General features: G+C 38.2%; 1 protein-coding gene across 3 annotated transcripts; it reads left to right on the forward strand.

Annotated features, from left to right (window-relative positions):
• Positions 1-5,002: 5,002 nt before the first annotated feature.
• On the forward strand, positions 5,003-27,424 carry RNF146 (ring finger protein 146). 3 transcript variants are annotated; one of them, XM_087444068.1, is made up of 3 exons: positions 5,003-5,091; positions 14,685-14,792; positions 26,230-27,424. In XM_087444068.1, coding segments are annotated over exons 2-3 (1,077 nt in total). In that variant the 5' UTR covers positions 5,003-5,091; positions 14,685-14,790; the 3' UTR covers positions 27,305-27,424. The 3 variants fall into 3 exon arrangements, with proteins under 3 accessions (XP_087300194.1, XP_087300197.1, XP_087300195.1); XM_087444071.1 differs by having other exon boundaries at positions 5,020-5,091; positions 14,690-14,792; XM_087444069.1 differs by lacking the exon at positions 5,003-5,091 and adding an exon at positions 5,876-7,275.
• The last annotated feature ends 110 nt before the right edge of the window (positions 27,425-27,534 follow it).

Genomic DNA, 27,534 nt, shown 5'->3' on the forward strand with positions numbered 1-27,534 from the left:
ACAGTTTAGAAGGACTGAGAAAGTGTGAGAGCCAGAAATCTGGAAGTTTGTAGCTAGAGTACAAGACTGTTGCCAGATCTAGGAACCGTATCACATGTCAGGATGTTTCTTGTTGCAAACACTACACGAAAAGCTAACTCAAACTGACTTACAAAATATAGGGGCTATACCTCTTGAACTGAGAAGTTCAGAGAAAAGGCAGCCTTTAAGTGTGCTTCAATGGCATTCTCTCCATCCTGCTGACCTCCATCTAGCAGTTTCATCTTCAGGCTGGTTTTCCTCGTGGTAGCAATATGGATGAGGCAGCTCAAGGTGCAACACCTGCACTCAATGCCATCCAAAAGAGGAGAGGGGCTGTATCCCAAAACTTTTGGCAAAAGTCCCAGAATTTTACATGATAGCACTGTCTTAGGTCAAATGTCCACATCTTACAGTCACTAGCCTGGGGTTGGTATGTACTCGTTGACTTAGTCCAGTTCACATGCTCCATTTATAAGAATGGAGTAGTGTTTCCCAGAATCTCATGGACCCCCTATGGAGATCAGGGGCAACAAGGAAGAACAAATGAAGAAACACAATTCTGGTCAGAGTAGCAGTGACTTCCTTGTCTGTTGATGCCCAGCCTCACACTGGCACTTCTATATTCTGCTTTATATCCAAGGGAGCTGGAAAAGGTCATTTTCCAGAATCCACCAACCATTGGTTTCCTGTATTTCTACCAATGGAAGACACCCGAAGGTGCACAGGAGAAGGTGATTCTTTTCTTGTTCCTTGCTCTGGCAGTGGCAGGGGTAGGTGACTGCTGGTGACCATGAGTTCCTGGATTCCTGCAGCCTCAGTGAGCATATGGGGTCCTGGCTTCCCATTGTAGCAGTTCAAACAGAAATGCTCCAGCAGCCTCAGGGAGCACGTGAGTAGGCTCCTGGGACACCAGTAAAGCCTCTGCTCCTCCAACCTTAGGACAGCTAGTGACTTTCTGCAGTTACTGATTTCAGAGTATCCTCATCTTCCTTTTAAGGCTCCTCCAGTTTTATGTAATACTTTTGCAACCAATTCACCGCATTAAATTCCCTTTGTTTGAAATACTTAAGGTGGTTTCTGTTTGCTAAATAGGACCCTGACTGATACACTGCTGTGAAAAATACTTCAAGTTTCTAGGTTATAATTGTATTAAACCAATAATGGATATGTATATCATTCCATAAACAAATAAATAAATGCCCAAACGTACGTGATTATAAAACAATTTAATGTTGACTTCCTAAATCCTAACCATTTTGAGAAAAATGTGGTATTGCAAAACATATTTGCTGCCTGTACAACTGTAAGCTATTTCCTTTATGTAATAGAGTGCACTAAGTGTCAGTTTTATTAAAATAATAATCTAGTTTTAAAATAAATGATTCCGTCAAAAAATAAAATATAGCATTTATTCTTATCTTTCAATATCTTTCAATTCTTATCTTTCAATATATTTAATCTTATCTTTCAATTCAGTGAGAGGTCATGTCATCTAATGAAACAAACGTGGACTTTGGAGATAATATAATAGCTAATATTGTCAATATAAGGCATCTAAAAATCAATACATATATCATGTATACACACAACCAGGGTTAGGAACGGCATGATTGACTTTACAATCAAACTGTAAAATCTGACTCAGTGACTGTTTTGTGTTGGGCTATTTCTCAGGCATACAATTATCATAATTCAGTTGTAACTTCTGAGGCTGCAGTAGAAACACTGAAAACCAGTCAAAGAGAGAGCATTGATTATCACATTAGGTAAAGGAAAAACACAAGCAAAATTGTCTACTATGGTATTATTTACAAAGGAATTCTACTAGAAAAGTACCTATTATTTGATTACTGTAAGTAGGACAACAGCAAATGGTAGGACGGAGACCAAGTGATGTATCAGCTCTTGGAACAAAATCTTCAATTGAAATGTAAAAGTCTGCTTTCCAAAACTTCCCTTTGGCTTAATTTCTATTCATCTGCTAGCTATAATGACTGGTGCATTCCTGAATCTGGTTTGCTCTGTTTCCAGACATATGAGAAAGTTGTGACCACAGTTATCAGATGATTGCTGGCAAGTGGGAAGAAATTGAGCTTACGGTTGGTACACAAAATAGCCCCAGATCAGCGTCCTCAAATTTTTTGGTCTTGGGATCCCTTTATACTCGTAAAAATTACAGAAGACTCAAAAGAACTGTTGTTTACATGTATTAATCTATCAATATTTACCAAATTAGAAACTAAAACTGAGAACTGTTTAAAATATTTATAAATTCATTTAAAAATAATAAGCCCATTAAGTGTTAACATAAGTACAAAAATAACTACATTTTCCAAAATAAAGATAACTTAGTGAGAAGAGCAGCATTATTTTGTTTTGCAAATCTCTTTAATGCCTGGCTTAACTGATATAGCCAAATTCTAATCTCAGCTTCTACATTCAGTCTGTTGGTACAACACATATTATGTAGCCTCTAGAAAACTGCACTGTATGAGACAGAGAGAGTGAGAGAAAAAGGCAGCTGGAGTCTTAGTATTATTATTGAAATAATTTTCATCTCTGGGGTCCTCTGAAAGGATCTCAAGGATCCTCGGGGAACACTGGAAAACACTTTGAAAACTACTGCCCTAGATGAGTTACATCAATGGTTTTCAACACATTTTCCACTGTAACACATATAATTTTCTCATGTGTGTTTTCATGGATGTCTTCAGATATTAACTAAACGAAAAGAATATTTTGATCATTAAGGAAAACAAATAACAAACATTTTTGGGTGTTGGGAGGATAGTATGGGGAAGAGGTGATGGCTGGAGGAGATGTGCGGTATTCATGAAAGCATTTTATATACTTGTGGGAAAGAGACAGTGGGTTATGAATAACGAGCAATTCCTTGCAGTCTGTTGCAACTCCTTTACGTTTGATTCAATGAAGCAAAATAGAATGCCAGTGACAGTAACATTATTACAGAGATACCCTGAATTTGTTAGACTCTGACTTATTTCTTTAAGTAAATCACTTGAAAATTTGGACAGTTTAACAATTACTGGAAACCAATTACTTTTAAAACACTTCTGACAATGTTGAGAGGCGCTGTCCTGTATTATTCATAGAGAGAAACTCATCACTGTCTCTCAGGTGGCTGGTGGAGGTCGGGTGCATACGATTCCATACACTTAGTTCTCCTCTTTATACACAATTACTGACAAATAAGTTCTTATTCATTTATATATTATTTGGTATATAAATGTGTGTGCACATATTCTTTTGTTCATTCGACACATAGAGAGCCTCTCTAAAGCGTCAGGCACTATTCTTGGCAGTTGGGATACAAAATAGAATACAAATTACTGCTCTCAAGAGATTTATGTTCTAGTGTGGAGAAACACACAATAAAGATGAAAAAGCAAACTAAATCATCCTTATGTTGTGGTAAGTATTAGTGAGCAAAAGTAAAGGAGGGGCATAAGAGATACTGGGAGTGGGTGATATCATGATTTAAAATAGGGTGGCAAGCAGAGGACTGACTGAAAAGACGACATTTGAGCACAGACAGAGGGAGGAAGCATGTTCTAAGCAGAGGAAACAGCAACTGCAAAGACTGAGGTCGAAAGCTTATGTAAAGTCGTTTTGGAACACAAGGCTGAGTGAGCAGTTTGGGAGTCAGAGAGGCAATGGTTTTTACTTTGTATTGGGAAGCCATGGGAGAGTGAACAGAGGAGCAGTACGATCTGACATCCTTCTTCATAAGTTTACTTTGGCTTCAGTGTTGTGAATAGACTCAAAGAACAGCAAGGACAGAATCAAGAAAACCAGTCCCTGGTTATTGCAATAATCCAAACAGATGATGTAGCCTGTAGTACAGGTGGTAAGTAGTCAGATTCTGGATGTGTTTTGAAGGAAGAGCCAACAGATTATTTGCAAAATGGATATGGAACATATGAGAAAGAGAGGAATTAATGATGAGTTTGGATAGGGAAAGATGGAACTATTCACTGAAATGACTAAGATTATGAATGTGGCTGAGAGTATGAAGCCTAGAAAGGCATTTTAGTGGGACTCCTGTTGATTAACTCCTTTAATTAACTGCAGATAGAATATAAATTATAATATTCATTTAGAGAACCTGTTCTAAACATGTGCCTAGAGCAAGTGAAGAACGGTGAATAACTTTTCCTATATTACAAGTATTTACGGATCAGGAAACATATCGGTGTTCTGATCCGGCCTTTATCTTGAACAGGAAAGTCTCTAAGCAAGTCGTTTAACCTTGTTATATCTATTTTTTAATTGATAAAATGAAGAACTGGACTACGTGAACTCTTACAGTGGCTGCCTGCCTCCACAGCCCAGCTGTGCCTGTCTCTGTAAAGTGGGAATAACAAGAGTACCTACCACATAGTTTATTGCCAGCGAAAACGTGTAAAGCACTTAGAACAACGCCTTGCACACTGTTAATGTTAGTATTATACCTTCAGTTACATATCAAATTTTTGCTATTATCTGTTCATGGGGTGTGTAGCATAGACGGATGATAACTTGGAAGGTCCTAAAGGTACTTTTTTTTTTTTTTTTGAAAGAGAACAAGCAGTACTTTGCCAAGGGCTCTTCACCCCGAAATCCGGCCAGGCGCGCCCAAGGGCTTCTTCTGGGTCTCCAAGCTGGGTTTCTGAGCAGCACCACCTGCTGGTCCCACACGCGCTTACCTCCTCGGCTCCAAATCTCTCTCTGGTAGACCTGCATTCTTTCAGAGTCTGCCGCACCTAATTACAAATTACAAAAATTACAAACCAAAACATAAAGCAGCTAGGACAATCCAGGCAGTGAAATCGCAGGTCCCCCAAGGCAGGAGCAGGCGGTCCCCCGCGGCGCGCTCCGGGGCGGGGCGGGGCGTGGGGAGCGGGGCGGGGCGGGGCTGGCGCGAGCTCCCGGGCGTGCGGCGCTGCTTCCGCCCCGCGCGGCCCCGCCCCCGCGACGGGCGGTCACGTGACGGCCGCGCGCGTCCCCGGCCGCTGCGGGCTCTGAGGCCGGAGAGAAGACTGCGAGGCGGCCGCGGTCGTGGCCGGAGAGGTGGGAGTCGGGGCGAAGCCCTCGCGGGGGCAGGGCGAAGTCTGCCACTCCGGGACCCTGACTTGAGGGGAGGAGTGAGGGCCCGCGGTGTCACCTCCCGTCGCGACGCGCTCCGGGTGGGCCCTGCGCGCCGGCTTGCGGGGCGGCGGCGGCGGCGGGGTCAGGGGCCGGGACGTCGGTGGACGCCCTTGGGCCGGCGCGGCCGCGGCTGTGGGCGCCCGGGCGGGAGGGGACGGCGCAGGCCTTCCCGCCGCCCCCACTGGGGCTGCTGTCGCAGGCGAGAAGACTGTGGCGGGCTCCGCGCTGTCCCGGCCGCCGCAGCCCGTGCCCTGGGCGACGGCCCGGAGCTGGTCACGGTCGGGGTGCGAGAGGCGGAGCAGCGGCCATTACTGCGCAGCCTCTTCCGCCGGGTCCTCGTCGCTGCCTTGAGCGGCAGCCTGGTCTTCTCCTCTCCCCTCGGTGGTGTTGTCAGGCCTGTACCCGGCGACCTTTTGGCCTCAAGACTTAGGGGCGGCGATGGTTTGGGGGTGTCCTGCTCCCTGTTTCGCGTGTGGAGGCCTCCGCCCGGGCCTTGGGTCAGATGGCAGCCGGTCCCTGCGTTTTGTCCTCTTCCGGAGTGTCTGTGGCTGTTTCGTTCTCTTCCCCGTCTCTCTCTTTTTTCCTCCTGCTCAGCGTCTGGGTCTGCCCCCATCCGAAGAGCAGCCCCTCCACCTTGTCCTGGTTAAACCCAGCGCTGCATCTTCTTCGTCGTTTTGATGGTTACTAAAGCATCGGAAACATTAAGAGCTCTCTCCGTACCCGTTGAGCCTCCGAAACCTCAGTGCATCTTCAAGCGGGGGCTGTTGCTTTGTTCTTCTGGTTGCTGGGTGCGGAGTTCTCTCCCTACCCCCATCCCGTCTGAACGAGTGCGGGTCTTCCTTGTTGTCGCTATTTCGTTGTCCCTAGACGTCTAGAGAAAGCCTGCAAAATTGTGTTGAGTTCACACACCCGTTCTGGCAACTAGATCCTTTTTTCCTTGTTAGCCGTTTTCGTATATGTTTTTGTGTCTTTTCCCTAAGTGCCATTTTAGTGAGCACTTATTTCTCAAGTTTCGAAAGTACGTAACATTTTGTTCAAGTAATATTTTTGTAATATTACAGTGTGAAATTGAGGGAGAAGAAAGCCAAGAAATGATTGAAAACGCTTTGTCTTTGTATGATGGACGTTTCAGGAGCTGGGGCACAGCCCTCCTTTCCAACGTGTTTACTTTTTAAACGGGATGTGAAAGTATAAGATTGGCATTGAAAACAGTATATCGTTACAGAAATTGGAAGACTTAAGACTGTTTTTGTCTTTTTAATAAGTGAATCTATATTTAGACTTTTAAAGACGTGGCATATAGGACACATGAAGAAAATGACCCGAAAAAAATAACAGGATTTATGATGTTAGCTTTGCCCTTTTTGTCACCATCAAATATTGTTTATGTTTTGTGTCTGGGTGCTCTAAAACCACATGAAAATTGGTCAAGTAATGTTATTTTACAGAGAAAACTGGAAGAGTGAAAGCCACTCTAGAAGCAGATTTCAGATGTGTTTGTTTTAGCCTGTATATCTTAAATTGGAGCATTTCATTAAGCCTGATCTTTGATTTAGAATTTATGCTTTAGATGGGCCAATGTAAGTTGTGGGCAAAATGAAAACAATGGTCAACATTTGAAGGTTTTTGTTATTTACTGGTTGTTAAAATTTGGTGGAATTATAATCATCAGGAAAAAATGTTTTTCCAAATAGCTGATCATTAGACAAGGGAAGAAAAAAAGAAATGGTGTTTTTTCTTTTCGGAGACGTGTCAGCTGGTCAATATTTTGTTTCGGTTTCCACCAACTTGAGTTGTCAGAAGAATGGGGGTAGAATATTTTTGAAAGGATCCAAAAATGATTTCTTGATGCTATAGAAGAAAAAGATAGTATTCAATCTTTTCACAGTGTTAGTCTATTCAAAGAATATTATTTTGTGTATTAGCCATTTACTAGCTTGAAACACCTGATACACTGTCAGTTAAGTATTTGAATGCTTTTTTTTTTTTCCCAGCGTTAGTAACAGAAGGTGCTGGGCCATTTTCATTCTCTTGCCTCATTTCTGATTGTGCCTAAGGAACCGGAATTTGTGAAACAACAGGCTGGATTAGGAACAATCTTTGTGGGTATGGAAACCATCTTATTAACATTCTGCTACAACTACCTGTGCTTATTTATGGACTATTTAGTGTTCATGGCTTATTACTTTTGGGGTTAATTAAAACAAAACCTGTTGTTAAATGCCTGTTAATTAAAGTGTTTAGAATTTAGACTTACAGAAATATAGAGTAGGGTGAAATGACTGAGACATGGGAGCTATGACTTGACCAAGGTCACACAGATAATTAGCAGCAGAGCCTTTCTTATTTACATAATGGTTTCAGGCTATGAAACTGCTGTTTGATGTGATTAAAAGACAATATTTGTTTACATTCGTATTTCTTGTTTTGTTAAAATACAAAGCCCATATTTTGGGGGGGGGGATGTAAATGTTTAATGCTTGAGTATGAAGATTGTGAAGGCCATAGATTGCCATGCAGTAATTTTTTCAAGGGAAGTGCTATACAATAAGGGAAATAATTCTTTAAAATAGAGTAGTGTAAAGTATTGGGCCCCATTTAGTTGAAATGAGTTTTAACTGAAGACTTGTTTGCAAGTATGACCTGTTCTTTCTGTAAGCCAGTTTTAGCAGAGGATGAGAGGGAAAGCTAAAAATGGAAACATTAGGGCATTTAGTTACATCTCTCAATTTGGGACTCTTTCTTAAGAAACGTTAAGGTGTATCTGTTAAATTACACCCAGTTTCTCTATCCTTTTACTGGCCCTTGTGGGTTTTTTTTTTTTTTTGAGTTTGTGTACCATGAGTTGAAAGGTTTGCAGTATTTTTCTTTTCTGTCACTGATAGCTTTTATATAGAACATTTCCTGTTTTGTGTATTTTGAGTAAATAAAGAGGAAAAACTACTTTATGAAACATCAGCTGTTAGTAATTGGAAAAAATACAGGAAGTCTTCAAATTTTTATAATTTGATATTTGTGTTATATGCTTTTTGCTTTGATTAATTTTTTTAAAAAGATAATCATTTATTTGAATTGATTATCTGAAAACAACTTGATTTTTTTTGACCTTCTGACTGACTTGAAAGTGGAATTATAATTAATCCTAGATATTTTCAGAGAAAATAATAGTATATGCAAATAATAGGATATGAATTTGTTGAGCGGTCACAAATTATAAATAGTACAATATTACTTCATTTTCAGTGATACTTATTGGTCGAGTGGGTAAAGGATTTAAATTCACAGATAATCTCTAAACTCTTTTATGTATTTTTAAATTTAGTCTGTCATTTTTTTTCCCCCTAGAACTAAGTGGCAGAAATATCTAATTTAGTTTCAAATCATTTTTCTTTTTATGTTGCCTTCCTAATAGTTCATTTCTGTATAAATTTGCACCTAAAGAAGGAACCTAAACCCATTAACTAATTGATATTTGCATGTCAAAATTGTTGGTATGTTTCGGCTCTAGTATTCATAAATTGTGTTGTTTGGTGTATGATTTACAGATCATCCATTGCAGCAGGAATTATGTATGTTTGAATTATTTATGTTTGCCCGATTAATTCTGGCCTGTAGTTAGGATTACACTATTCTGTGTAATATCTTTGGTTGAAAGTAAAAGCCTCTCTCTCCTTCCATTTAAAAAAAATCTTTGGTTTCAAATGTAGAAGTTCTCTGAGGGCTACTTCACGTGACCCTTCTGGGTATGACATGCCATGCCCTATGTTGTGCCCAATTGGCATTATAATTCTCAGAGGCGATAGTTGGTGGGTGGGTTTGGCAGAATTGGGACCACCTAAACCAGTCAATTTTGATCACAACAGAATATGCAGTTTTCTTTTTATCTGTGTCAGCAGAGGTGTGGGTAAAGTAACATGGAGTTCATTTTCTTTATTCAGTGATTCTTGTAGTAAATTGCCAGTTTTGTGTTAAAAATAATTGTTAATATGCCAGACATTCTAAGACTGCATTGCCCAGTATGGTAGCCACTAGCTACTTGGAGCTATGGAGCTCTTGATATGTGGGTAGTCTGAATTGAGTTCTGCTGTTAAGTGTAAATACACACCAGATTTCAAAGTGTGTATACTTATTTATATTGAATACATATGGAAATAGTAATGTTTTGAATATATTGAGTTAAATAAAATATATTATTTAAGTTATTGTTACCTGTTTCTTTTCATTGTTTTTAATATGGCTAATAGAAAATTTGAAATGATGTATGTGGTTTGTGTCGTATTTTTATGAGACACTGCTATTCTAGACCTTTTCTCTGAGATACGATGTATTGAAGAAAAGGTTTTTTTTTAAAAGATATGCTTGAGTATGAATCCCATCTCCCAATATTGATAGCTTTGTGATTTGGGGTTAAATCCTTGTGGGCTTGGGTTTCCTCATTTATAAAATGGGTATAATCATATCTCAAGGATTGTTTTGAGGATTCAGTGATATAATGGGTCTGCTGGTGCTTCCTGATCCTTAGTATGCATATGAATACTAAGGATTCTGGAGATCTGATTCTGTAGATAAGGAGTGGGACTCCTGATTTTTCATTTGTAAGGAACTCCCAGGTAATGCTGATGGTGCTGGTTGGGGACCACAGTTTGCATAGCTAGGATCTAAATTACTACATAGTTTTTAGTTCATTTTCCTTCCCCCAACCGTTATTATCTATTTAGAGTCTACTTTGAAAATTATCCATGGGATATAGGAATTGGAAAAGTCATAGTAGCTTATAAGATTTACTAAAATTGGTTTTATTCTTGGATATTTTTATCTGCATTCTGGAGAATTCATTGCCAGTAAACAGTAGTTGGGTAAATGATGTGCTTGTCAAATGATATAAAGATAGCTTGAATCTTGTATTTATAAATGTAGTAAGTCCCTCTGTTAGATTTTAAGTTCTTTAAAGAAAGGATTAGAATTTAGCTATCTTTATATCTTTTGTGGCTGGATGCCTTTTTCATAATTAGAACTTAAATGTGTTGTGTGAGTAAATAAATTTAGTTTTTTAATATTTTGTTTCTCTCAAAAGTTATTTTAGGGGGTTAGTTTTTCATTCATCTGAGAAATATTGGTTTAAGGCGACAAAAACTGATTGGCAGTTTACTAGCCACTTAGAAACATAAAAACAGTCCCTATCTTCAGGGGCCTCATAGTATAGAAGAGTTAGAAGCAAACAAATAATTTCAGTCCATGTGATAAGTTCAGTGATAGAAGAATGTGCAGAATAAAGGGAGGGAACAGTTTTTTGGAGGTAGTCAGAGAAGGTGGTATTAGTATTCATAAGCTGTAAAAGAGATAGACTGTACCATCAGGAGGAAATACAGCACTACAAAGGGAAATTTGGAGAACTGTGAGTAGTTTGGTATAACTAGAGTTGATCTGTGCGAGTGGTTGTGAGAAATAAAGAAGACTAGAGAGTAGGTTTCAGGTCATTTAGGCCTCTGAATGTTGTCCTTAGGAGCTTTGCCTTTATTGTGTAGGCTGGAGAGCCAATATAGGGCTTCACATATGGGAGGTCCATTTTGCCTTTTAAGTGTATCACTCAGAGCCTTGGTGAATAAATTTGAGGGGTATAGATAATCAGGCTGAATAGTAGTCCAGGTGAGAGATGATACAGCTGTAAACTAGGGCACTAGCAATGGCAAGAGAGTAGATGATAGATTCCAAAGGTGTTAGGGAGAAAAGCTGACAGAATTTGGTGTGGTTGGTTGGAGAGGGGGATGAGAAAGAATTTTCTGTTTTTCTCCCTCAGCACTCACTGGTGAAGGCATGGAAGCTGAGATGTCACATTGTAAGATTCATGCAGAGATGGAGGTTTGTGGAGTAGGTGTAGATGAGAGACAGTGATATGAGGGAGCCAGGGATTCAGTTAAGAAGTTAAAATGTTTGGGCTCCGAATTGGGTAGGAAAGCTAATGAGATCTGGAGCTGGATGAAGGAAAGGAGTCAAGAGACTGGAGGTCCCCGTGAAATTAAAGAGCAGGTGTGGGAATGAGTAAGTGTGCTGGAAGGACCAGAGCTTGTGATCTGAGAGTGAGTTTAAGATTTTAGAGAGGCAGCAGTTTTAGGTAGCATCTAGTTCCAAATGTGGCCATCATATTTTGTTGCTGGGGCAAGGTGAAGTTAATTTAGGATTTCAGGAATTGAAAATGGAGGACAGTCTTTCTCAAATTGTATTGATGGACTGCCTGCATTGGTATCATTTGAGGTGAGATTCCTGGGTTTATACCCATGTCTACTGGCTTAGAATCTCTAGAGTTAGGGCCTGAGAATGCATATTTCTACCGAGCAGTCTCAGTGGGGCAGGTTTAAGAATCTCTGAGTTAGATGTTGGATGATTCATTCTCAAGGATGTTTTAAATAGGTTTGTAGCGATGTGTCAGGAGTTAGGATGAAGAGGAGGACCCGTAGTGAGAAGATTAAGTCAATGCCTTAACGGTTAAGAGAGAACACCTACAGGAGATTATAGCCAATGGTAGACTTCAAAGAATAAGTGTTTTTGTTAAGAGTAATAGTGTTAGAATGGTAGAGTGTTTCCTCTTGTCCTGTGTGTGCAAGTGGGCAGTTTCTGTTTTGAGTAGGCTGCAGAAGTGAATGGGGTCTTCTGTGGTGCCATTGAAGTAGGCACCTAGAAGGTAAAGTGAAAGGGTTGGAGGGTGGGGGATGCCAGGACAGTGGAGTGCATATCTTGCAAAGACTAAGTTCTAAAGTCAGAGTAAAAAAAAAGTCAGGTTATTTAGAAACCCTTTTTAGTCAGTTGCTTTTGAAAATTCTCCAGTTTTGAAACATTGTTCTGTTCAACATTTGATGGGATAAGCTGGCTTGTATTTAAAGACCATATATCATATTAAAATATTTATCTTCAAACATGAAAATCCCAGATTTTTTTAGGGAGATAGAGTCCCACACTATGAGAGGCACATGGAACTGAAAGAAGATTCAGATTTCTTATCTTGCAGTTACTGTTGAGGCCTATCATCTCTTTAGTCATGTGTGCTTGATTCTAAGTTCCATGTAATAGGTGCCTCCTGCAGTGGGCATGGTGAAGTGGAAGGAGGAAGTACTAAACAAGAAGAAGAGGATTAATGGCTAAGATGATGTTTTGGTTGGTGCCTCTGGATTCCCTGGACAAGAGGCATCTTGAGAGAAGGTTGGCTTAATAGTTATAAACTTGGACATACGTATGAATGGTGGAGGTCCTAGTTAATGTCATGACCTTGTCTTTTCACACACTTCCTCCTTGTAGGGAGGCGATGGCTGTGGAATACATTCCATGCAGGCTACTTTGTCCATATAGAATTTGTTTCACTTAAAATTTTTTTATTCTAAAATATAAATAACAAGATTTACTATTTTAGCCATTTTTAAGTGTAAAATTAAGTGTCATTAATTACATTTACAGTATTATGCAACCACCACCACTATATATTTCCACAACTTTTCATCACCTCGGACAGAAATTCTGTATCCATTAAGCAATAACTCTCTATTTGCCCCTCTTCCTCCCTGGTAACCTCTAATCAGCTTTCTGTCTCTGAATTTGCCTATTTTCAATATTTCACAATAAGTGGAATCATACACCATTAGTCCTTTTGTGTCTGGCTTGTTTCACTGAGCATAACGTTTTCAAGCCTCATCCATGTTGTAGCATGTATTTTTATGGCTGAATAATATTCCATTGTATTTATATACCGTATTTTATTTATCCATTCTTCTGTTGATCGGCCTTTGGGTTGTGTCAGCTTTTTGACTTTAGTGAATAATTCTGCAGTGAACATTGGTGTGCGAGTATCTGTTTGAGTCTCTGTTTTCAGTTCTTTTGGGTGTATACCTGGGAGTGGAATTGCTGGATTATATGGTAATTGTATGTTTAACTCTTTTGAGGAACCCTCAAACTGTTTTCCATAGTGGCTGCACTATTTTTTATTCCCACTAATAGTGTGCGAAGGTTCCAGTTTCTCCACATCCTCGCCAACACTTATTATCCTTTTTTTTTTAATTATGGCTATCCTAATAGATATGAAGTGGCATATAATTGTGGTTTTGGTTTACTTTTCCCTAGTGACTAAAAACGTGGAGCATGTTTTCATGTAGTTATTGGCCATTTCTATATTTTCTTTGAAGAAATATCTACTCAAGTTTTTTGCCCATTTAAAAATTTTTTTTGTCCTGTTGAGTTGTAGGAGTTCTTTATGTATTCTGGATATTAAACCTTTATCAGATATATGATTTGTAAAGATTCTCTCTCATTCTGTAGGTTGTCTTTTTAATTGACAATGTCCTTTGATACACAAAAGTTTTTAATTTTGATGAAGTCCAATTTATCATTTTTTTTTTGTTCATGCTTTTCGTGTCGTATCCAGGAATCCATTGCCAAATCCACAGTCATGGAGATTTATGTCTAAGTTTTCTTCTAAGAGTTGTTTGGTTTTACCTCTTATATTTAGGTCATTGGTCCATTTTGAGTTAATTTTTGTATATGGTGTGAAGTAGGGGGTCTGACTTCATTCTTTTGTGTGTGGAAATTCAGTTGTCTCAGTATTTATTGAAGAGACTATTCTTTCTCCATTGAATGGACTTGGCACCCTTTTTGAAGATCAAATGGCCATAGATGTATGGGTTTATTTCTGGACTCTTCTCTTCTATTGGTATATTTGTCTATCCTTATGCCAGTACTGCATTGTCTTGATTACTGAAGCTTTGTAGTAAGTTTTGAAATTGGGAAGTGTGAGTTCTCCAACTTGATTCTTTTTCAAGGTTCTTTTGGCTGTTTGGGGCCCCTTGCATTTCCATATGAATTTGGTGATTGGCTTTTCCATTTCTGCAAAAAAGGCTGTTGGAATTTTGATGAGAATTGTATTGAATCTATGGATCACTGGATGGTATGGTCATCTTGATAAGTCTTCAACCCATGAATACCAGTTGTCTTTCCGTTTATTTAGCTCTTTAGTTTCTTTCAGCAGTGTTTTATAGTTTTCAGTGTACAACTCTTTTACCTCCTTGGTTAAGGTGATTCCTAGGTATTTTATTCTTTTAGATGCTATTATAAATGGAATTGCTATCTTGGTTTCCTTTTTGGATTGTTGACTGCTAGATATATCAACACAATTGACATTTTTGTGCATTGAATTTGTAACCTGCAGCTTTGCTGGATTTGTTTATTAGCTCTAATAGCTTTCTTGGAGATTCTTTGGGATTTTCTATGTAGAGAATAGAGATAGTTTTACTTCTTCCTTACCAATTTGTATGCCTTTCATATCTTTTTCTAATGTAATTGCTCTGGCTAGACCTTCTAGTACAGTGTTCAATAGCAATGTAGAAAGCAGGCATCCTTGTCTTGAAATTTTTTCACTTTTAAGGTAAAATTCGCTGCTGAGTTTTGTTAAATGGAAGGATCATACATAATTGACTGATTTGGTTGATCTTAATTAGTCTGTAGAGAAGTTAATGTTGAAATTTTTTCTTTTGCAGCACAGGATGAACTAGCAGTGGAAGAGAAAATACTGCAAACTGGCTGACTGCTAGTGAAGATGCTGTTTTATTTTTGTGGCAGGCATCTGTGGGGTCTGTAATAGAAATGTAAGTATGGCATCATCATGGTTTTTCCAAAGCTGCAGTAAATTAAGTGCACTGGACTGGTATAAAATGCAGTAAATCAAGTGTCTGTCATATTTAGTTCTGATTATAAAAAATGAGCATTTTGTATTGACTTTTAGTTGTTTTATTGAGTTAGCAGTTTTATTCACATTAAATTATTGTTAATGTAGATTTCCAGAAATCTCTCCATAGGGAAAAATGTCTATAAAGTGAAACTGGAGACAGAGGAATTTGCTCATAGGAGGCTATAAAACTGCAAAGATCTCCAGGTGTTCTGGGTTCTACTTTCTCTTTACATAGTAATTTACTTAAATAACCGAGCTAGGAAGACAGTGTCAGCTTTTATAAATAAGAGAGACTTAAGAGTTATAAAAAACTAGTTATTAAAAACTTGTTTCACTAAATTAAATTGATTTTTTTTAATTAATTGATTTTTTAAAAATTTAGTACATTATTGCATTTCAATTCATATCGAATTCACTCTAGTCCCCAGTTTTACTAGTTGTGTTTTCTTATCATCCAGTCTTTGTGAAATATGCTTTAAAATGTTACACTACCTTTATCTTGCCCATATTGAACTTTATTCTGTTCTTGGTGGAACATTTTTACACAATGAACATCATATTTCCATCTTCCAAGTTAATATGAACACTGTCCAACTTGATGTCACTCATGAAAAATGCAGTGAACATTTTACTGACTTTTACAGATTTAGTGATTACAGTGTTCAAAATACTGGACCAAAGAGTGACCCTGGCAGATAGTATTTCACATTTTCTTCCAGTTTGACATGTAACTATTGCTATCTACTTTTTCAATATGATGCTTGGATTATATATTCCCTTTAAGTATGACCGTATCATTCTTAGTCAATGTTGAGAATTTGATAAAATAAAAATGAAACCAATAAGCATTTTTCTTTAAAATTGGGGCCAGTGTATCTTTTGTTTAATTCTGTTCATATGTTATCTGTCTATATACACAGACCGTGTTTTATTGCGCTTTGCTTTTTGTGCTTCACTGATAATTGCGTTTTTTACAAGACCCTATGCCAGCAAAAAGATTACGACTTGTTGAAGGCTCAGATAGTGGTTAGCATTTTTTAGCAATAAAGTATTTTTTAATTAAGATACATACATTGTTTTTTTAGACATAATGCTATTGCACACTTAATAGACTACAGTAGAATACGCATAAACATAACTTTTATATGTACTGGGAAACCAAAAAATTGGTGTGACTCATTTTATTGAGATATTCAGTTTATTGTGATGGTCTGGAACTGAACCCTCAATATTTTCAAGTTATACCTGTACATGTATAGTCATGTGTCATTTAACGATGGGGGGATGTTCTGAGAAATGCATCATCAGGCGATTTCGTCGGTTGTGTGAACATCATAGAGTGTACTTACACAAACCTGGATGGTATAGCTTACTACACACCTAGGCTATATGGTACTAATCTTAAGGGGACCACCATCGTATGTGTGATCTGTCACTGACTGAAATGTCGTTACATGGCACATAACTGTGTATATTTTTAATCCTGTAGGTCAGATAGTCTAGGTGCTGGCCATCAAGAAACTAGACTATGCTCTAGTAAGTGAGACACGTGGAAGAAATGCCATATTGAGCTAACAATAAAATACTTTTGGAACCGAGAGGATTTATTCCATCTGAAGGGTTCAGAGTGAACAGAAGATCTTTTGGCTTGGTCTTAAAGAATGAATAGAGTTTTTACAATCTGAGAAAATTAGGAAATATTTTTCAAGCCAAGGGAATGAGGAGGGGCACAGCTGCCTAAACATCAAGGCATCTTAGTGTAGTCAGGAGCAATCCCATGTAGTGAGAGAAAGAAACTTCAAAGTTAGTACAGGGAATGAGTGCGTATTTAGTTCCTACTGTCTTGCCAGGTGCTTACTGGGTATTTTACTTGGATTATTGAATTTAATCGCTGTGAAAGATAGTAGTAGTCTCATTTACTCATGAAGAAACAAAATTAGAGAGGTAAGGTCAGTGTTTACCAAATTTCTCTGAGAATAAACCCCTGGGGCACTTGTTAAAAACACAGATTTGTAGACTGTAAGCCAGATATGTCCAAATTTTCAGGGGGGAGCACACCAGCTAGTTCTTACGTTTAGAAAAGTTTGGGAAACTGTTCTAGGGTCAACACAGTGAGAATAAAGGATGGAGCCAGGATTTTAACTAAGTCTGTTTTACTCTAAAGGCTGTGTCAATGTACTTGAAAGCTAATGCTTAGGAATTTGGGTTAGATTAAAACTATTGAAGATTGAGTGGTGAGAAGACTAATTAGACATGACAGAACTGAGAAAAGATGAGAGGGAGAAAGGACAGAAGTCAGAGAGGCCGCTTGGGAGGTCAGTATTTTGTGCAAGAGTGTGTCCAAGAGACCAGAATTAGGGTCACAGGCTTTGGGAATGAACGGGACACATTCTAAAGAAGTTTCTGTCATAGAAAAGAGAAGTGGCCACAGAGTAGGGGAGCACTGAGAATGGCTTCAAGTTTTATCCAAGACAGAAAAAAGGAAGAGGATGCGGGTTTAGAGGAACAGATAATTTTATTTTTAGTCATGTTTGATTTCAGGTGCCTAGAGAATGTTGAGGTAGTATTTTTTTGAATACAGAATTGGAAATATAGGTCTTAGGTGGAATGGTTCTGGATGTTAGATTTTGGGAGTCATGTAGATATTTATTAGTTTGAAATAGTAGATTGTCTAGGCATAGAATGTAGTGTGAAAATAGGGTCACCCACAGAGCCTTTGTGAAGAATATTGGTATTTAAGGGAAGCTAGAGAAGATAGAAAAAAATGAAACAGAAAGGAGAATTGAGCGAGAGTACTATCTTGGAAATGAAGAGTGTCAAGTTTTAGGAAAAAAGTTGGTAGTTAATAAAACCATTCAGTGCAATGACATCAAATAGCTTGAGACCAAAAGAGGCCATCAGACTTAGCATGTTAGTTGATTTTGAAATTTAGGAGTAGAGAGTATTGATTAAAATCTTGGAGGAATTGGGATGTGCTAACACCAGAAATTGAGGAGTTAGCTTTGAAAACAACCAGCAGTACCCCATCCTGAGCCAAGAGGAATGATGATAAAAGTAGCATGAAGATAAAGATACATTCTGACGATTCATTCTTATCTAATTTCTTAATGATAAGAGAGACCAGGATATCTCTTAACTGAGAGGTTGGAAGTTTTTTAATAGTCTTTGGGGGCACAGGGAAATCAAAATAGCTCATCAGTGTGCGGTGCTCACAACTTTTGCACTGTACATTTCACTACAAAAGTGGAAATTTTCATGAGTCAGAGAGTACAAGTCCTCTCCTTTCTTAACCCTTCTTTTTTGCAAATGTATCCCCTCATGGCTTTTGTGATGGTGATTTCTCTTTATTCCCCATCCCTTTTGGACCAATTCCTTACATCCTTTGCAGACTGTTTTGCCTCACTTACAAATGTTGGAGTGATCCGGGGTTCTGTGGTTGGTCCTTTTGTCTGCTCTCTCTACAGGTTTAATTTGGGCATTCATCCATTTTTATGTCTCCAAGAACCGTGTCTGTATTGGTGACTCGTCAGATTTCTTTCAGCTTAGATTTCTTCAGAGTACCAGTCTAGTAAACTCAGCTATCATCTACCTGTCTACATCTGTGGACCTTATAAATATCTCAGAGTCATTATGTCTGAGACGGAACTCTCCTCAAATTCTACATCTTGATGGATGGTGCCACCGTCCGTCAGTAACTAAATGCTTTCCTTTCTGTTTCCTTCATATTTCTTATATTCTATTGTTGTAATCTTAGATCTGCACCTCCCTCCCATTGTCTTATACCTAAATTACTATAAATCCTAGTTTCCTTTTTGCCTCATGCCAGCAAGTCTTACTCCAAACTGCTGTCCAAATGATCTTGGTAAATTACTAAACTGTCACTTCCTAACATAAAACCTTTCAGTGAATTCCTGTTGCCTCCTTAGGAGTTCATATGTGGACTAGCTTCATAGAGATCTTTGAATCCCTTGAAATTATGTTAAAAATTTCATCCAATTCTTAATAAGGCTGTGAGCTAAAAATGTTTAAGAACCATTGACATTTAGAATAAATGTTTAAACTCATTAAGATAGCACAATGTACAGGCTCTTTGCAGCACTTCTCCTTGCATAGTATGTTTCATCCATTCAAAATGTCTCTCTCCCCTCCCTGCTAGTTACCATTCCTTCCTCTGTGCTCCCTGGTATCTTATGCCTATCATAAAACCAATAAGTAATGCGTGTGTTCATTAACTTATCTGCTCCTACGCTTTGATGGCAAGTATTGTTATGCATCTCCTTCCTAGTGCCTTGGGCATGGTAGATGCTCAAATACTTTGTTCAAAATTGAAATGGAATAAAGGGAAATACTGCAAGTGACAGCTCTTGTGGCAGGTGATATAAATTTCATTCCTTTACCAGTCTGTAAAATTTCTTAGTAATTTTTTTTGTGTGTGTGTGAGGAAGATTGGCCCTGAGCTAACATCTGTTGCCAATCTTCCTCTTTTTGCTGGGGGAAGATTGATCCTGAGCTAACATCTGTGCCAGTCTTCCTCTATTTTGTATGTGGGACGCCGCCACAGCATGGCTTGATGAGCGGTGTGTAGGTCTGCGCACGGGATCCAAACCCGTGAATACTGGGCCACTGAAGCAGAGCGCACAAACTTTACCACTACGCCACCAGGCTGGCCTCTCTTAGTAACTTCTTGAAGCTTTATCTTTCCTAAAATTATTGATAGTGGTTCTTATCTTTGGATAGCCATAATTATTTTGAAGGCAGTCTGTACCAGTTAAGAGTGCAGACTCTGAAGTCAGACCACCTGGATTTGAAACCTAGATTTGAAGCTGGCTCAGTCACTTATGAATTGAGTCTGTGGCCTTGGGCATATCAGCTGAGCTTTCTGTACCTCAGTTTCCTCATCTGTAAAATAAGGAAAATAATGACCCATTTCACAAGGTCGTGTGAGGATTAGATGTGAAGTGCTTCAAAAAGTGCCTGGCACATATTACACCATCAATAAATGTTAGTTGTTATATATTTATATTTTAATGTAATAGAAATATGTATCAACAAACACCCAACAGAGATTAAATACCCACCATTTACAAGACACTGAACAATATGAAAAGTTAAGACTTTTGTCTTAAGGACTTAGGAATGGTCATTGTTAAAATTTAAATTTTAAAGTTGTATTTTTAACTTGTATTAAACCTCAAACTCTTTGTATTCCAACAGAACTAAAGATTTGAGGAATTTTTTTCTTTTAAAAATAGTTTTGGAAGGAAATTCACATTCTTTTTTGATAGGTCTGCGCTTATCAAAAGGTGGTGTGTTAACTTATTCTTTGTTCCCTTTTTTGTGTTTGTAATTGGATTCTGAGCCCGGACTTTAAAAAAAAATCTGATTTTTAATACTTGCAATTTTTATTGCTGGCTAAAAAGTTTTTCAATTCTATGTAAGCTAAAGACCATTTTCATTTATAGTAATTTTACCTTTCTTTTGACTAGGTGTCTTCAAGAAGATTAAACAAAATCTGAGTACTTGGAGATTTCTCCTGACTCTGCCCATATCCCTGTATATTTTGTCTTCTTGAACAGAAGGCTTACTAGTATTAGTAGACACTTATTTGTCTTCCAGAAATATTTTACAGTTTATCTGTGGGAAGAAGAATGGAATTTATGCTTAAAAGTTATAATATCATATTAAGAATTCAGTTAGTAAAAAAAATCATTCGAGTGCTATGTTTACTATGTTCTTCAGTGGAGTTGGACTAACTTCACTCCAAATTTCTACGTATTAAATTACTCTTAATTTAGTAACCAGGAAATAAATTCCCTTTTTCAAAACGATTTCTGGAGTTTCCTAAGACTTTTATTAGTTAGGGAATACCTTTCTTTGATTAGCATTAACTCTTTATCAAATCCTTGATCTACAAAAAAGAAAAAAAAAACATTTCTTATTTACAAATTGGTATGATCTTCTGCACACATTTAGCCTCCAGCCTATTTGAACATCATTGAAACTATGCAAAATAGAGACTTTGTAGAGTAGATTAAAATGATAATAAAGATAACCTTAAAGCGTATGTCTTAATGGTGGGCTAGAGGTTTGCATTGCTTTGTTCTTATCTTGTTATATATCTTAGTTGTATCTCGTGCACTGTATGTGCCTCATCCAGAATTATGTAAGCAGTTACTACTTTTTTCTCCCCATTTCTTAGTTGGTAATAGACTTACAGTACACTTGGTGGGCTGAACAGAATCGGAATTTAAAATTTGCAAATTGATAGTCGAAAGTGCTTTAGATGAAATAATGAAGGTTTAGTGACTGATGTCCGTTTGTTGCCTGATGAAGTTTATCCAACTTGATTTCATTCTACTGAGGAAACTGAAATACCTGCCCAAACAGAACTGTTTTGCCTTTCCAGGTGTGTGGCTTTTACAGTTCATGCCTTCCCCTGGGGTGGTTGTAACTGCTATTTTTAGTTTTGAAATTATGTTTAGGTTTATTCATGCATGCAAGAGTAAGAGTCATATAAGATATTGATCATACAGGGTGGAGTGTACTGTTCTTAGGTTGAAAACTTTATTTTTTGTCGATAAGCTAACTGCATCTGATGGAAAATTGACTTTTGGGTCAATTTTACTTAAAACAACTACAACAGGTTGTGAAATTATATATTTTTTTTAACATATGGCATTCGTCCAAGTTACATATTGGATATTTTGTTTACATTTTACCAGGCTTTTATTTTTCTTTTTTAAATTTAAATTTATTGGCCTGTCCTTTGCCCAGAAAGTACCTAAATTGTTTAGGTTGTGGACTTCTTTATATATAAGATGTTGCTGTTGTTTTTCCAAGTAGTGATGAGAAGTAGCCCATTTCTCCATTTTGTCTTATGAACAGAATCAAACTTCTTTCTTACTCAGTTAAATTACTACTTGTCTTGATGGCTTACTTATTTTCTTTTTCTTAATTGGGGCTTTAAATAAATACGGAAATTTAAAAAAAGATTTTCAAGAATTTTATTGTCAACTAATTTCTTTGACCTAAATTGAAAGGGATGAAAGAATATATGTATTGTTTCCCCTTCTACGGCTAATTTTAGTTGTTTTTGTTGCCAAGATGTTTAAAGTTATCCTGAGATTTAATGTAGCAATAGGACCTGATGAATTAAAACTCGGAAGCCAGTCCCTTACAGTTATTTTCAGAGTTAGTCTTCTCCTGAGATTGACCTATATGTGGCTTTTGCCAATAAACAGAAAAGTGAGAATGAGAAGCTAAATTCAGTTAGCAAATATTTAGTATATACTGTGTGGTGAACATGTATTAGATATTGTAGAAGAAACTTTCACTTACATGGTTTTTTGCTGTCACTTAATTTATTGTCATTTTACAATAATTTTGAGTTAAAACATGAATTATTCCCATTTTACTGATGAGAAAACTGAAGTCCCATGCCAGAAGCATGGTGTGAGTGTTCTGATTTTTTTTTTTTCCCCTAACCTCTTAAAGGTACATTGGGCACTGCTTATAGGATTTGGCAGAATTGAAAGTAATATACATGGACTGTTAGCACAGTGTAAGAGTACCTGGAGCAGACAAAAGTATTCTGAATCTTTTGCCAAATGACAAAGGAAATATGTGGTACTTTGTCTCTTGCCATTTCGGGAAGTAGTAAGACTTTGTGTTTAAGAAATACATAGGAGTTTTTGAGAGTCTAACAAAATGTGTTGTGCACAGCCAGTTCTTTTTAGGGGAAATAGGTGGGGACATTAATTGACCAGTTGAGATGCATGTGCTTTCACTTATAGAATGTTTAATTACAAGGTCTTTGAAGGCAAGGGTTTGTCTCAAAATATTTTGAAGCTCCTGTAGTGCCTAACACATGGGAAGAGGTCATATTTGGTTAACTTAGAACTTACCATAGGTTTGGAAAAAGTTGTACTTTACTAGTTTCTATAACCTAGAGTTTCTGGTTAAGGAGTTGATTGGAGATGGAATTAAAAGTTGAAAAAAAGAGTTTGGAAATTAAGCATTTCATAGTGATCATTTCTTTCCATTGAGACTGTGTGTTGCTTCTTTTTCTAGATAAGTGCAACCTTTTCTAAACACTATAATTTTGACCTTTGCCTATTGAGCAACCTGGGGCACAGAAAAAGTAGTAAGAGAATGGATTGTTGGCTGATTGAATGTGCTGTGATAAAAGCCTAAGAGTATTGTTTTGCAAGTTTTGATAAGTGGAAACATTTTTACTCACTACCCTTTCTGTAACCACTGGTCCTATTTTTTGAGTGCTTGATCTTGGAAAAAAGCAAAGATCCTTATGGTGATTAAATTCTAAATATTTCATGTTTAAAATGGCTGAATCAACTGGTACAGAGAGATTGTCACTCGCTCATTTTAAGTAGCAGTTAATTAATGATTTCCAATCTCTGTGAGATCTTCATCTCCATTTCTCAGTCTGTTTACTTATCACTGGTCTAGTCCATCGTTTTTTCCCCTTCTAAAATATCTGTGGTTTCCTATTACTGTGGGATAAAATAAAAGCAGATGTTTCTTTAGCAGAGTGCGGTAAGGCTTTCATGATCTGGCTTGTGATTCCCATTACAGCTTCATCTCCTGCTGTTCCATTGCTTATTTAGCTCAGTGTCTTGAATCTCCTCCACTCCCCAGCCTCCTCTGCACCTCAAACTTTCTAACCTATGTCCATCCTCTTACCTCTCTCTCGTCATTATTACTTTGTGTGTGTGTGTGTGTGTGTGTGTGTGTGTGTGTGTGTGTGAGAGGAAGATCAGCCCTGAGCTAATATCCATGCCAATCCTCCTCTTTTTGCTGAGGAAGACTGGCCCTGGGCTAACATCTGTGCCCATCTTCCTCCACTTTATATGGGTCGCCGCCACAGCGTGGCCTGACAAGCGGTGCATCGGTGCACGCCGGGCATCTGAACCCGGGCCGCCAGCAGCGGGGGGCGTGTACTTAACCGCTACGCCACGGTGCTGGTTCCTCGTCATTATTACTTTTAATAAATATCCCTAATACATTTCGATTACTGCAGGAATCAGGCCGTCTTGTGATTATCTGCTTGCTTGCCTGTATATTTCCTTATTTAACAGAGTAGGTGTGTGTCTTATTCATCTTTAGAGCCATCCATACTCAGCATTGTATATAGATCATAATAGTTGTGTAAATGTTTATCTGAATCGATAAGGCAGAAGTTCCAAATTTTATGCCAACGTTTAAGCCCCATACATCCAATTTCACAAATCTTGTCTTTTTTTTCCCTCTCTCCTTCCTCTTCAGGGCAACTTCAGTATTCATGTCATTTTCTCCCTTGGTCTTGCATGATTGTAACAGTTGTGGAGCTTTGGTAATGACAAAGCGTTTTTTTTTTTTTGACTGTTCTTGCCTAAGTTTTATAAACTCTGATTTGCAGGTAAGGAAATTTACACTAAGGGTTTAATTTAGACTTAATTTAGCATTGGTGTCGCTGTATAACAGCTGCCTTAATTCAAGGTATCCTTTCTCCCTTGGCCAGCTGCAGCTATTCCTTATATAGTCTTGAGTTTGCTTCTTCAGGGCTGATCTTTAAGTGCACTGACAGAATTTTTATACATTCCCAAGGTATGTATAAGCAAATGCTTTAAAAAAAAAGCATTTATGAGTCCAATGGTTTAACTTACTCTTATTTAAAATAAAACCCCAAAATCTATTTTATAATATGATATATTCATATTCTTCTTTGAAAAAACATATTCATTTTCTTAGCAAATGTTTGAGTGTTCTCTATCTGCCAGGTCCTACATGGGAATACAGAGATGAGCCAGAAGTGACCTGTCCCCTGCCCTTTTAAAGCCCACCTGCTTTAAGGGAAGTCTGACATTAACTAACAAAATAATCACACAAATAAGTGTAACATTGCAATTCTAAGTGCTAGGAATGAGAAATGCTTGGTAGTAAGAAGTTAAAAAAAATAGAGTGATTTGGCCTAGTCATAGAGGCTTTCTCAAGAGGGGTATAAGATGGGTAGTGGTTTGCCCATGGCGGGGCATGGGACGCAGGAAGTGAGGAAATCTTCCATATAGAGAAAACCTAATTTTGGAGAGAGTAGCCAGTATGGCTGGAAGACTGATCAAAGGGAAGTTTGGTATGAGATGAGGCGAGACTGGCATGGGAGGTGGGGGCCAGACCATGCAGGGCATATAGATCCTGGTCTTGATCCTAAAGTCAGCATTTTTAAGCAAAGGGTAAGGCTGGACCAATTAAAAAGCATATGCAGTAGTTTAATAAACAATGTTTGCTTGGTAGCTACGGAAAAGTAGAGATGGATAGTAGATAGATTCAGGAGATATGTAGGAGACACAATTGATAAGACCTGCTGATGTCTTGGATGGGGAGGGGTAGGAGAAGGGCAGTTTCAATGATGGCTTTCTGGCTTGGATAAGCAGATGGATAGTGGTGTCACCAGGGGGCTTTTAGGGAGTAAATAAGGAGGAAAAGGATCTTGAGTTTGTTTTTGTGCCTTCAAGACATCTAAGAAGAGACATAAAATAGGCAATTAGAAGTGTAGGTCTAGGGCTGAAAGGAGAGACCTGAGCTGGTAATATCAGTTTGTGAGTCATTTGTATATAGGTAACAACTTAAGCCGTGAGTATAGATGAGATTATCTTGAGAATACAGCAAGAAGAGCATATGGTTTAGAAACCTGCAACAACAACAAAAGCCATTAGAAGAAAGATTTTCATTGAGGGGGAATGAGATGACTGGTCTAACCAGTGTTTTTAGATATACAGCAGGGATAGGGAACTTCTAAGATTTCAGCTTTGGTATTTTTCATATGGTCTACTTGTCAAGTACCAAAAGTATATTAATATATGGCAATATTTGCAAAATTGCCAGTAATACCCTAAAAGGCTACAAGATTATCACTTTCTGTAATTGTAATTTAAATTACTTTTAGCCATTTTCTGTTTCTCTAACTCCTTTCCAGACTGATTATAAAGTCAGTCTAGAATGGATTGTATGTTTTTAAATCTTTGCATTTAGTTCTATCTTATAAGTTCTGTGGCTGAGTAGAAATGGTATATTTATTTAAAATCTATATCTTGGTTGGATTTTTTTTTGGCTTGTCATTTGTATGCCTCATTGTCCCCACAAGTAAAAATTAAAGACATAAAAATCAAAAAAAGATTTTTGTACGCAAGTTAAGAGTTTTTTCTCTACTTTCATCTTTGTATCCCCATTGTCTAGTATGCTGCTTGCATTTAATGCATATAATAGATGCTTAGTAAGCACTTATTGAATTGATGAATTAAGATACTGGAAGAGTTAAAACATGATTTTCATATTGTGTGTATTTTCTCTCCTTTTCTTAGGATGGCTGGCTGTGGTGAAATTGATCACTCGGTAAACATGCTTCCTACGAACAGGAAAGCAAATGAGTCCTGTTCTAATAGTGCACCTTCTCTGACTGTCCCTGAATGTGCCATTTGTCTGCAAACATGTGTTCACCCAGTCAGTCTGCCTTGTAAGCATGTTTTCTGCTATCTATGTGTAAAGGGAGCTTCATGGCTTGGAAAGCGATGTGCCCTCTGTCGACAAGAAATTCCCGAGGATTTCCTTGACAAGCCAACCTTATTGTCACCAGAAGAACTCAAGGCAGCAAGTAGAGGGAATGGTGAATATGCATGGTATTATGAAGGAAGAAATGGGTGGTGGCAGTATGATGAGCGCACTAGTAGAGAGCTGGAAGATGCTTTTTCCAAAGGTAAAAAGAGCACTGAAATGTTAATTGCCGGGTTTCTGTATGTTGCTGATCTTGAAAATATGGTTCAATATAGGAGAAATGAACATGGACGTCGCAGGAAGATTAAACGAGATATAATAGATATACCAAAGAAGGGAGTAGCCGGACTTAGGCTGGACTGTGATGCTAATACCGTAAACCTAGCAAGAGAGAGCTCTGCCGATGGAGCGGACAGTGTATCAGCACAGAACGGAGCTTCTGTTCAGCCTCTTGTGTCTTCTTCTGTAAGGCCCCTGACATCAGTAGATGGCCAGTTAACAAGCCCTGCAACACCATCCCCTGATGCAAGCACTTCTCTGGAAGACTCTTTTGCTCATTTACAACTCAGTGGAGACAGCATAGCTGAAAGGAGTCATAGGGGGGAAGGAGAAGAAGATCATGAATCACCGTCTTCAGGCAGGGTAGCAGCACCAGACACCTCCATTGAAGAAACCGAATCAGACGCCAGTAGTGATAGTGAGGATGTATCTGCACTTGTTGCACAGCACTCCTTAACCCAACAGAGACTTTTGGTTCCTAATGCAAACCAGACAGTATCTGATCGATCAGATGGATCAGGAACTGATAGATCACTAGCAGGGGGTGGAACAGTGAGTGTCAGATCTAGAAGGCCTGATGGACAGTGCACAGTAACCGAAGTTTAAATAAAAAAAAGTCTTCAGCTCCATGCTCAAGGTTATCTGTACATTTCTGCCCACGTAACCTTATACACTCATCCCTAGTAGTGCATTTTGGGAGTTGGGGTGGGGAGGGGTATGGGAAGGATAGACCTGTAATTAAAATGTCTAACATGTCTCTGTTGAGAAATTTATTTAATGTAAGGAACTTGGGTGTTAATAGTTGAGAGCTGTTTAGTAATAACCCAGTTTTCTTG

The sequence above is a fragment of the Ceratotherium simum genome, chromosome 19 (assembly GCF_057802395.1).
Source record: "Ceratotherium simum simum isolate JZ-2026a chromosome 19, ASM5780239v1, whole genome shotgun sequence".
Classification (NCBI taxonomy): domain Eukaryota; kingdom Metazoa; phylum Chordata; class Mammalia; order Perissodactyla; family Rhinocerotidae; genus Ceratotherium; species Ceratotherium simum.